Consider the following 12,493-nt stretch of genomic DNA (forward strand, 5'->3'; position numbering starts at 1 on the left):
ACTTGACCTCAGAAACCCAGCTGCTGTTTGGCGGGAAGGACTTGGGGTGGGTTTTTTTTTTCCCGGTCTTTTTTATTTGCTTGAAAACTTTTTATTTTTATTGGAGTATAATTGCTTTCCCATGTTGCGTGCATTTCTGCTATACCGTGAAGGGAGTCAGCTATATGTGTACATGTATCCCCTCTGCCTTGAGAGCTCATCGAGACCCCCATAGAGCTCCGAGCTGAGCTCCCTGCGTTATATACAGCAGCTTCACGCTCACTGTCTGTGTTACACATGTGTCAGTGACACTCCCAGTTCGTGCCCTCCAAGCATCCCTGCCCCCCACCCCGCCATGTCCACGGGTCCATTCTCCGCATCCGCGTCTCTATTCCTGCCCTAGAAAGGAACAAAACTGAGTCATTTTGTAGAGACGTAGATGGACCCAGAGACTGTCACACAGCGCAGAGTAAGTCAAAAAGGGAAACACAAATATCATACGTGATGAATGCAAGCGTGTCAAGGAAGTGTTGACCCCCGCACTGGCGTTTCCCCCAGGTGTCTGGAGAGATCGAAAAGTCAGCAGGCACAGGAGCTTTGCTTGCATCCTTTCCCAAACTCCCCACTGGAGTCGCTGCTCTTTCACACGTGGTCTGCAGCCACATTTTCTTCCCCGGGAATGTGGAGTGTCTGGACTCCTGAGTTCAACACACACACCCCGTCCTGAGCAGATGCGTGGAGAGCTAAGCCCTCAAAGGTCACATCAGGTGGGGGAGTCTGCCCGCCACCCTGCCCGGGGGACTCCGGCCATGTGCTCTGGGGTTCTGGCTCTGACCGTGGCTGCTTAAGCGTGAGGCTCAGGCCTCTGGCCTGTGGCATCCGCCCTGCATGGTGCAGACCCCGAAAGCAAAAGAAATCAAGGCTCTCACACCTTAGGGTGTCAGAATCCCCTGCAGGGCTGGTGAAACGCTTCCCTCCAGGGGTTCTGCTGGGGGCGGGGCCGGGATGGGGCCTGACAGTCTGCATCCCAGGCAGTGCTCCAGGTGGGGACGCACTTTGTACGCTGCAGGGCAGGCTTTCCTGGGGGGCTTCCTGGTCCCGGTGAGCACACTTGTCTCTGCCATGCCCTCTCCCCTGGCGGCCTCCTGGGCACACACCACACAGGCTGGCGGCGGGGCAGAGGGGTCGCCTCCGTCCCCCACCCCGGGATTGTGACCGCGCCCATCTGCTGGCTGTTGCAGGGAGGAGAAGGAGCGCTGGATCCGGGCCAAGTACGAGCAGAAGCTCTTCCTGGCCCCGCTGCCCTGCACGGAGCTGTCCCTGGGCCAGCACCTGCTGCGGGCCACGGCCGACGAGGACCTGCGGACGGTCATCCTGCTGCTGGCGCACGGCTCCCGGGACGAGGTGAACGAGACCTGCGGGGAGGCTGACGGCCGGACGGCGCTGCACCTGGCCTGCCGGAAGGGCAACGTGGTCCTGGCCCAGCTGCTCATCTGGGTAGGTGGCCCAGCGCCCGCCGGGGAGCCTAGGCGAGGCAGGGGCGTCTTTCTGGGTGAAGGCTATGGTCATCCACCTGAAAAGTGGGAAATACTAGGAATCGGGCAGTTAGGATTTAGGTGTGGGTTGGGCCCCCTGCCTTTCAGCCCACCTTTGTGAGGGACCACACAAAACCACCAATTTAAAAGAGAGGGATGAACTCAGGGGGTGTGAGCCCCCTATGCACGCAGAGTGCTCCACTCTGCATAGCACTTGCTGCAGTTTCTGTCAAGTTCATCTTTGCAGTGACTCCCTCAGGTCAAACTTAGTTGGTGATGACCCTGTTGTTCCTTTTACAGAAAACTCACATCATTTTTGAGGGTGGGGGGTGGAGAGGGTGGATATGAACACAATAGTTGGTGTGGTTTTCCCATTACCACCCCTTTGGGTTTTTCATTCACCTAACGCAGAACTGTCGGACCCTACGCCTTGAGATTTGATATGGTAGGAGTTTGTCAGAGGGCTTCTTCTGATTAATTTCTATTACGAAAAGTTTGTCATTTTACATTTCTATTGAGGCATTTGCCATGCAGCTGGAATGGGGAGGAAAAAGGGAGAACATGATGGTGCCAGCCAGGAGCTGCTTCCGAGAAGCCCACTCACCCTGCACGGCAGCTACCTTCAAGCCTTTGGGGTACTCGGCCAGGGGAGGTTCCCCGTTCCAAGGATGGCAGCTGGACTGAGAGGGTCCCTGGGCAGGAAGGGGAGGTGTGTGCTCACAGTAGTGGGACACTGTCCAGGAGTGGGGGGGCTCTTCTCCTCCCACCCCCAGGGCAGGGCATGGTCTGTCCAACACAACCAAGAAGGATGCTACATTCTACATATTCTCCCTGACTCTTGGGAGGGGTGTGATGGGAGAATTAGACGCAGAGGTATCAGAATCACTCAGTGTTCAGCTTCCTGTTATAAAAGCAATTGCATATGAATCTGCCAGGGCTGCCCTGACAAAATACCACAGACGAGGGGGCTCAAACAGCAGAAATTTATTTTCTCTCGGTTCTCAAGGCCAGAAGTCCAAGGTCAGGGTGACAGCAGGACCTTTTTCCTTGAGGCCTCTCCCTTGGCTTGCAGACAGCTGACTTCTCACCGTGTCCTTGCAGGCCCTTTCCTCTGTGTGTGAGCATCCCTGGTGTCCCTTTCTCTTCATATAAGGACATCGGTCATATTGGATTAGAGCATTACCCATATGACCTCAGTTAACCTTAATTATCTCTTTAAAAGTGCCGTCTCCAACCACAGGCACATTCTGAAGTACTAGGGGTGAAGACTTCAACATAAGAAGTTGAGGAGGAAGAAGACAGTTAGTTCCATTAACAAATCGCAGGCCATCTTTCCCCCTCACATTGGCCAAGAGTCCCTTTCATGCTGATGCTTCCTGAAGACAAAAGATGAGACTCTCATCCATTGTGGTGGAAGCAGTGGTCATCATCCACCATTTCTCAAGACCCGGAAGCTTAAAAACATTGGTGTAATTTAATCTCGTATTTCCCCTTCTAGTCATCACTCTTGACCATCAGAGACCCTGAGATAGAGTCAACATGAGGACATACATCACAGCACTGTTTACACCAGTGGCGACTTGGCCACAAAATGCGTAGCCACCGAGGACAGAGGAACTGAATTATGCTCATGGGGAGGAATACTGTGTGGCTCTTAGGAGTAACGCATATGAATAATTTTTAATGACCTAAGAAAATGACCACAGTGCAGTGTTCAGTTAAAAAAAAAGATAATTTGTGCCAGTTTAATCTCAGCTACCCATATATGCATTTAGATTCAAAGGAAAACCATTAGAAGGAAATCACTGAGCTATTAGCCAAGATTACCTCTGAATAGCGGGATTAGAAGTGATTTTTTTTCCTTCTTGTGCTCTTAGGTATTCCTTACGTATTTCCTACAATGGAAATGAACTGCCTCTCAGATCCTAAGAGTGATCTTCTTGTGTTTACAATGGGAAAGTCAAAACAGAACTAGCAGAACTAGAATTATCCTTGGTCCGTTTCAGACGCAGAAAGCAGCTTGTTTCCTTAAAAGCACACACCTGAGCTGGGAGCGCGGGCTGCCAGGCTGTGCCAGCGACCCTGGGTACTGGTCTCCGCAGGCCTCCTGGAGCGCATGTCCGCATTTCCGGTGCTGTATCCGCCCAGCTGCGCGCGCGCACGCGGGGTGGACCCCACCCACCTACCCACCGCGGGTCCCACCCTCCCGCGACTCTAACGCGGCTCTGTTGCCTCCGCAGTACGGCGTGGACGTGATGGCCCGCGACGCGCACGGGAACACGGCTCTGGCCTACGCGCGGCAGGCCTCCAGCCAGGAGTGCACCGAGGTCCTTCTGCAATACGGCTGCCCCGAAGAGCGCTTCGCGCTCATGGCCACCCCCAACCTGTCCCGGAAGAACACTAACCGCAACAACAGCGGCGGGAGGGTGCCCACCGTCATCTGAGGACCACGGTGTGCCGCAGCCTCCCGCGCGCGCCCTGGGGAGTCACCCACGTGAGTCCCGTCGGGTCCCCCTCACTTCTGGTGGTCCCCGGCCACGCACCCCACCCCCCTCCCCCCACCTCACCCCCAGCGAAATCACAAAACCCAGGCGGCCCTCGAGGGGCGCGAAGAGGCTGCAGCGTGCATTCCTTTGCATAGACTCCCCCTCATCGACAGCACAGGAGCGGCCGGAGGGCCTGGGTTCTTGATGGTAGCACACCGGCCGGGACCCCGGTCCATCCGGCGGCGAAGCCGAGCAGGCACAAGGGGCGGTGGGGGGCGCGCGGGGGGTGGGGGGGAGGGCGACGCAGCCAGCAGGAAGCGGGCGACTCTCCTTAACTGGCAGTTAAGCACATCAGTACGTTTCACCTCTACCAAACGGAACACTTGGATTTCATCTCTTCTCCGAGGAGCTTGACGGCATAAATCAGAAGCAAGCAGAGTTTGTCAGGTTTGAAGCCCCTATGATGGTATGTGTCAAATCAGTTGTAGCTAATCTGTCCAGGGAGGATACTGGCTTCATTACGCTCGTGTAGTTGAGTTCTTCCAGCATTACCGCTGCTTAATAGAACATGATTACTCATCACCGGGAAGAAAGCGTATTAGCGGCGGAGGTAGTTACACAGCACGCTCGGGTGATTGCCACGATGTGATCGCAATACTCTGAGAAGCCGCGCGTTATCCCAGACATGTTCTCCCAAGCCCTGGGAGCCCTCCTTTCTAAATTCACTGTCATAATTTAGTATCTGTTTAATTTTTCAGTCCAAAGAGAGGAAATCAGTTGCTGAGTATTATTTGACTGCAGTCTCCTTGGTGCAAAACAAAATGGAAAAAAATAAATAAGAGTGACTTGGAATTTCAAAAGGAAACCGCGAATTCCGCTAACCACGACATTTCAAGCACATTTAGTAAACGCAGTAAATGTGTAAAAGGCTTTTTTTTTTTTTTTTTTTTTTGGCCCAAACCAGAGAGATATTTTGTGTCCTCCTGCCAAGGTGGGTGTCTTGGGTCTCAGTCACTCCGGGGCCCACGCGGCCCAAGTCACGCAGGCCTCTGTATTCTGTCTTTAGACGAGATGTGTTGAAAATCTATTTGAATAAAAGAAGTTCATAAATATGCATTGATTTTTGTACAGACAAATGGCACCTCTGTTAATTTATAAATTGAACTGGATGTGAACTAATAATATGCAACTAGTTGAGACAAGAGGGTTACAGATCATTGTACATGGGAAATATTCCCAGCAGTAAACACTTCCATTAATGTGATATACAGCTTTTAAAAAGGAGCACATCAGAATAAGATGGTGGTACCATTTGCTTATTAAAATCAAGAAAGGGGAGAAAGAAAAAAAAAAGCAAGCATATTGGGGGGAAGAGGCCCGTGATTGCTCATTACTGAAAGCATGACTGCTATCCGACGCTGCTTTTGCTAACTGCGAGGAAGCGCTGTGTTCAGACACGGGGGACTCTCCAAACCCCAGACCCTAGCGCTTTGCAAAAGTCCACCCTGACCACCGCTGCCAGTGTGGGGGCACAGACTGACTCATGAGACTCCCTAAGACTTTTTTTGTCTTTTTTTAAACCTGGTGGCCAGGCCCATCATTTCAGTACGTCACCCGATTTGCCGTCGTCGTGGTTTCTGACTGCTTCAGACTTCGGCCACCTCCAGCATGGTGGCCAGACATAACCAGATGGTGACAGTAGGTTACAGAAAGGGGCCAACTGTGCCTTGAGCCTCTTGGTGGTAGGATGGGGATTCGGGGTGTCCCCATGAAGGATAGCACAGGATTGGCAGCACCGAAACAGGACCACACTCCCCCGGCTGCCCCCGGGGAAGTCCCTTGCTCTCATATACGAAACCTTCTATTTTGTAAGAGTTTTTCCTCTTCTTTGACTTTTTAAAAAAAAAAAAAATTAAAAGTAGGTGGGGGGGGGAATAAAGATTTACACAGTTTCTACGTGGGTCAGTGTTTCACGGGCGTCTCTCACCTGGACGCAGCTCGGTGGAATCCGGCCATTTCCCAGGGTAAACAGGTGCACAAGCCTCCGGCCTGGGAACCTTGAGGACAGGGCCATAATCCCTCCGCCCGGTTTTTAATTCTGTGTTTCATCACTGTGTGGTTATTTTAAATGTGAATAGAGGGGGAAAAGAAAAAGTCCTTCCTATTTTTGAAGAACGCATTACTGTTCTAATCCAACCACACCCATTGCCCCCCCCACCTTAGCATAGACGTTATTATGTAGTGAACGCAGATAGAGTATAAACAAAATTATTAAATTATTTCATTGTAGTTACTTCCCATCATAGGAATGCTTTATCATAGTGAAGCCTTCTTTTGAAAAGAAATGAAATTCCTTGTAAGGCTTCTCTTTGGGATGTATATGAGTGTGTACAGATTATTAGATGTGTTTATAATATAATATTTTCCCAGATGACTTCTTTTTTCACTTAGCCTTTCACGACCGGTATGCTACGCTGGTTTCTTCCCTTCCCTCCCTCCAGCGCTGGGGCTTCGTTGATTCCTCCCTAGAAAACGCGACCTCTTTCCTGCTACTTTTAGGGATGGTGATGTGCTCCAGGAGGCAGCCTGCTAAATTTTGAGCCCAAGTTTTGGCAACAGAGAGAAGGTGGTAGTGGGTTTCAAGGGTTTTATTTTAAAAGAAAGATGGCTCATCTGTGTTTCAGTGTCAAACTAGAAACCCTTTCTCTGCTGACAGTGTTCTCATTCCCATCGTAAAGCCTTACTGACACCAAGGCCAGGGAAGCAAGGACGCAGGGCCTGTGGTAGACATAACCAGTTTGGGAAGGGAGTCACATTTTCATAGCTTATTTTCATGTAAGTTCAGGGACATGACAATGACCCAGGGAGTTACCGCTGTAGAATCCATGTAACCTTTTCTATTCAGAATTTAAAATTTTTCCTTGACCAGAAACCCACTGACCACGGAAGGCATGTGGTCAGGTGGCTACTCACGAGGGCCCCTGGGTGTGTCACAGACTTCTCTGGATTTCTCCGGTGGCCAGGGCAGCCTGCAGAGAAAGGAGCCTTGATTTCTGCCGGTGCTTGGGTGCACCTTGAATACTAGGGTAGACAGATGGATGGTTCCCCAGGACAGGGTCCCAGGTCCGCCCTCTCGTCCCCTGTCTTCCCCAGGAGATGAATGGTGAGCGTCACGGTCATGAGTCTTTGATCCCAGAAGCAGGTGCAGCCCCCTGTCCCCCAGGAAGCCTCCCCGCAGTGTGGAATCACCCAGAAAGCAGGTGAGGGCAGTGGGTGCTTGCAGACCGTGGGGCCCTCGGGTGCAGGAGAGAGTAGCTCTTCCTACGTTCCTCGGGCTTGCGATCCTTCCATCAGCCCCTTTCCTGCGGGGCCCTGTGACCCTAGCTGGCTCCTCCGCTGGGGTTCTGTGCAACCTGAAGCGGTCTGCTGGCAGCCAGCCTCAGCCTCCATCATCACCTGGGGGCCTCCCACTTGTGTGCCACCCCCGCACGTCCAGCGTCATGCCCTGAGCTTGCAAAGGAGCTGTCACCACTTCATTGGGGAACAGTCCGATGAGAAAGTCAGCCCCAGGGCTGAGTAGACCTGGGTTCACCTGGCCTCGCCGCCCTGCCCTGGGCAGCTTCCAGCTTCCCCGGGTCCTTCAGCAGCAGTGAAACCCAGTGGCCTTGCAGAGTGTGGGTCCCATGTGATGAGTGCCAGCCCGACGCCCAGCCAGGGGCTGGCTGCTTAGGACACGTGGGTGTTTATTAAGAACAGGACACAGACGGGACAGGAACCCCACCCCACCCCCCCGAGCTGGCCACACGGCCACGAGCCAGTGTCCCCGGGAGTTGGCTGCAGAGCCCGTTTGCCGGACCCTCTCGTCCAGCGCCCCCGTCCCTGCAGAGCCCATCAGTGCCCCTTTCCATTCATGCATCAGAGGAGGGAGCTGGGCTCTGAGGGCCGCCCCCAGGAGTGAGCCCACCCTGCCCGCACCCTCAGCCCACCCACTGAAGTGCACCCTCCACTTCTTCCTCCGAGTTCGCATTTCTAGGGAAGGACAGCTGGGGGTCTCCCTCACACCATTCACTCCCGCTGCTTCAGGCCGTGACCACCCCTCTCTCTCCCCCCACTCTCCGCCACATTGTTGATGCCACAGGCCTCCCCCTGCAGACGCCTCCTCTGGCACCCAGAGGCGGCTGGACGCTCTCATGTTCAGACCCTGTTCAGAGTCTTTGCCCTCAGTTCAGTCCAGTCACTCAGTCATGTCCTACTCTGTGACCCCATGGAGTGCAGCACGCCAGGCCCCCCTGTCCATCCCCAACTCCTGGAAAACTTGCTTTAAACTCATGTCCATCAAGTCGGCGATGCCATCCAACCATCTGGTCCTCTGTCTTCCCCTTCTCCTCCCGCCTTCGATCTTGCCCAGCATCCAAGTCTTTGCCCCGCTTCCCTTTAGAGCTTCTTACAGAGCACCCTGGGCTGGCAAGATATGGCCTCAGGCTCCACTGTCTGCCTCCCTCCTTCTATCCAACCCCCCCCCCAAAGCCGCCTTCTCCCTTCTCTCTCCCCTCTGTCCCTCCCTGAGCCTGTGTGCTTGGTCGGTGAGCACCCACCCTGCGGGAGCTCGCTTCCTTCTCAGGGGTGCCCCTCGCCTTGTTCCACGCCTGTCCGTGGTGGTCACCTCCTTCCCCTTCAGAGCGGGCCCGCTTCCTGCCCGACCAAACCCCCCAGCCCGAGCTGTGCTCCCGGGGGTGACCCGTGGGCTCCTGTGGCTCCAACCCCGCCGGTCCTTTCTCCTTGCATGTAGAATGTTCTGGAAGCAAGAGGGGGCGCGCCGCCTTCCCGCCCGGGTTGGCGCGGAAGCCGAGTCGCCCTGGAGGGCGTCTGTGAGCAAGCCGGCCGCGTCTGGGAGGCTGCTCAGAAAGCACAGACGGCGGGAAGGCGAGGCGGCCCTCCCCCACAACCTGCTGTTTGCATCCCTCCAGCGCCCCCCAAGGCCACCGCTACTTTCCCAGAACGCCCCTGGACTGTATTTATGTCCTTCAAGCGCACGAGTTGAGAAAGCCGTCAGGAAGGAATTCAGACAGACAGAAACGTGCTGGCGAGACGCATCTTTTTTCCCCAGGAAATATGATTTATTTCTAACTGCCTCCTCACACGTGGGTCTCACATTGTGAAGTCGTGTCTCGGAGTCATTTTCACCCTCATCCTTCACCAAAAAAGCTACATAAGGGCCTTTGGCATGAGACTCGCCTTTTCCTCTCTCAGCCGCTAGTCGGCCGAGCTTCTTTGGACCACCCCCCGCCCCCAGTGACTGCTCGGGAAGCCTGGTGGTTGGCGGGCCTTCGGGTGTGGGCGGGGTCCCCGACACCCGGCTGTGAGAAGGGCGCGGTCTGCCCCCTGCTCTGCCCAGCGCGGCCAGCTACTTTGCGGTTCTGGTTGCTAAATCCGGTCTCCCATCAGTCAAGACCTCAGATTCCTTCCGGTTATGCAGATGAGAGAAGCGGGGAGGGGAGGGGATTGGTCACTTAGGGTAGATGCACTTTGAATCCCGTCACTGCCAGCAAGTCGTTCCAGGACCCAAGATGCTGTGACGTCCAAGAGACGAACTTTGCCACTCAGGGTTTGCAGCCCCGTCTGTCTCAGCCACCTAAGACATTATTATCTCCAAACCACAGATTTTCTTCCCGTTAGAAAACAAATGCTGTCCTCAAATAGATTTTTTTTCAATATGAATAAATTCCCTGTCTCATTTTGGGCGTCTGCTGATTTTAAACATAGAGCAAACCCTCTTTTCCAGTTTGGCTGTTGTGGTCTCGGTCGGAGTTGAAATTAGAGGACATTTCACCAGCAGGGGATTCTGTAAAACAAGAAAGTCTGTTTTTAATCTGTGATTTTTTTTTTTTTTTTTTTTTTTTTTTTTTTGCAGCCCATGTTTTAGACATATTTCTGTTTCACCTGTGGAGTAGGCACCCCCCCCTCAAAGCAAGGTGGCCGTGACCGTGAACTTGAAAACCTCTCCTCACCATGTTTCACTTAAGAGTGTGTTGGTTTTTATTGACAGCATTTGGTTTGGGGGTTTTCGCCTCTTTGGTTAAAATGTCCTTATCTGAGGCCTTCATCCCATCCCCAAAAAAAAGGCCTTCGGTGCCAAAGAGAGGGTAGGTTGGGGCAGGCGTGCCCAGCAGAGACACATGGTGGTCCTGAAGGCTGTCCCCAGCCCCGGGACACCCAGCCCCACGCAGGTGCTGCCCGTGTGCAAGGTGAGGCAGGGTGCCCGTGTGAGTGAGAGGTGGGCTTGAGGCTTGTCTTCTGTTGGCTCTGACTGGCGTCTGTCCAGAAGGACCCCCTGAGGGTCTTGGTCAAGAAGTAGGGGAGAGCCTTGCCCGTCCCCGAGCACTTAGGAGTGATCCAGATTTCAGAGTCAGTGAGCATTCCATGACCTTCGTCTTGAGATGCAGATGAAAGAAAGGAACCAAATGAGATGCGGGAGGGCTGGGGGATCTTCGGAGTGCAGCAGACCCCATGGGCACACGCACTCTCTGTTGGGCACAGTTGCCCCCAAATCGGACCACGCCCCCGTCTCCCTTCTGCCAAGCGGCATCCACGCCGGCCTGGAAGCTAATGTCTGAGCGGGTTCAAATACTCTTGTAAAACGGAGAGAGTGTCCAACCCCTGGAGGCTCACACTCAGCACTGGCTCGTGGAAGTTAAAAGCAGTGTCGGGGGCTGGATGAAGGACGTCCTGGGTCTCCCCATCCCTCATGGACGCCTGTGTTAGAAACCCTGAGGGCCCAGCTTCATGCAGAGACCTTGGTGGCAGCCCTGCGTACTTGGGGGTGCACCTAACCGTGTGTTGAGCCACCTAGGGAAAAGGCTCGTCTCTCTGGGAGGTCAGACGCTGGAGCCCGGAGCTGGGGAGGCCGCTGTCACTGGCCATGTGAGCACGTTGCACCCCTCCCAGGCCCACCCCGGGGTCCTGGCCCCTTCCTCTCCAGGACTATTACAGGTGTGCTGATGGACTCGAGTGGCTAGGCAGAGGGTACCCTTAGAAACTGCTTTATGGCCGTTCACGCATCTTGGTCTTAGAAATAACGCCTCCTCCAAACGTTGCAAAGCAGCACAGTTTCTCTCCTACAACCAGGTTTTTTGCATCTAAAATACAGCAAATCCTTGAGGCTCCTACCCTCGCCCTGGCTTAGCGCCCGAATACTGCCGATGCCGTGCGCCCTTGATCAAAGGCATGCGGGCTGGCAGCCCTGGGAGGGCCGGTGTTGGGCCATGCCAGCTGCTGGCACCACCCCGGGGTCCCAGGGAGTGACTTCCGGCCCCAGACAGACCCCCGCTCTCCTGCCCCTGACTTGGAACAGGATTCCCATCTTGCGGCTGGGTATGTTACCAAGAAGGAAGCCTGAGCAGGTCAGAGGTGACAAGAGGCATTTTGGGGAGGTCACAGGGAAGGCCTGGACACGGCGCATTCTAGCGCATTTCTCTCTTTCTGTAAATAGCCGTGTATAGAAGATGGAAGAGTAGCCTGGGGTTTATCCAGAGATGGGTTTTTTTTGTTGTTGTTTTTTCTTTCGGTTGTTTTTATATTACCTCATTCAGCAAGTTTATGTTTCACAATGACTCAATGATGCTTTATTTATATTGTTTGTACTGTAATTAAAACCATTGACAGACATTTCACTTTGCTTGTTATTTCATATGAGCTTGTTTTGATTAAATATGCCAGTTTGTATTTTCTTGCCTTGGGATTTTTTGTGTCAGCTGTACAGTATTCTAAGGGGGGAAAAAAAAGATAAAAGAAAAATGTGTAAAGTAATGGAGAGAGGTGGCTATAGAGTAGAGGCCTCTTTCTAATAAAGAAATGGAAATATGTCTACATCTCTTCTTTGGAGGTTTTCCTTGGGTTTTGGGGGTGGGGCAGGGGCGGAGTGGGAGGGGTTATTTGTCATGATTAATTGAACTCGCTTACCAAAGGGATTCTCTTAGGGTCAGGCAGCCTCTTGCCTGAGGAAACTGGCCCAGGATCTGTAGTCATGGCAAGAGATAAAAAAACAAGAAGCAGCTCTTCTGACTTTTTTTATTTACGAGAAACTCCAAGAGGCCCTGGTTCCTCCAGCCAGGAATCGGTGGGTCCCGGAAGTTCTGATACATCATATGTTTTGGATGTTATCTTTGCACTGGACTGCACTGTGCTAGGTATGTGATAAGGTGTCTGCAGTGTCTGGGGAAAAAAACCATTCCAGCACGATGCTATTATTAAATATTTGCCAAAATTTTGGTGGTAACTTTAATAGAGATGTTTGTCTCCAGCATCCAAAAATATATATACATGTATATATATAAATTTCTCATGCACAATACATCCTATCCTTACCACCCAAATCAGAAAAGCATAAAGAAGGTAGCACGCACCCCAGATGTCACCCCCAGCACGTCACCACTATTAGTCAGTTGAGCACCTTCCAGATGCTTCTTTCTACAGACGGAAGGATGGCTTCTCCCC

General features: G+C 53.1%; 1 protein-coding gene across 7 annotated transcripts in view; it reads left to right on the forward strand.

Annotated features, from left to right (window-relative positions):
• Positions 1 to 11,853, forward strand: part of AGAP1 (ArfGAP with GTPase domain, ankyrin repeat and PH domain 1) — a 567,532-nt gene extending 555,679 nt beyond the window's left edge. For all 7 annotated transcript variants that reach the window (XM_065917019.1, XM_065917020.1, XM_065917018.1 and 4 more), the window contains 2 exons: positions 1,221 to 1,476; positions 3,755 to 11,853. In XM_065917019.1, the coding sequence (XP_065773091.1) occupies positions 1,221 to 1,476; positions 3,755 to 3,958 (460 nt within the window). In that variant the 3' untranslated portion in view covers positions 3,959 to 11,853. The remainder of the gene's footprint in view (positions 1 to 1,220; positions 1,477 to 3,754) is intronic.
• Positions 11,854 to 12,493: the final 640 nt, after the last annotated feature.

Source organism: Muntiacus reevesi, chromosome 1 (genome assembly GCF_963930625.1).
Source record: "Muntiacus reevesi chromosome 1, mMunRee1.1, whole genome shotgun sequence".
NCBI lineage: Eukaryota > Metazoa > Chordata > Mammalia > Artiodactyla > Cervidae > Muntiacus > Muntiacus reevesi.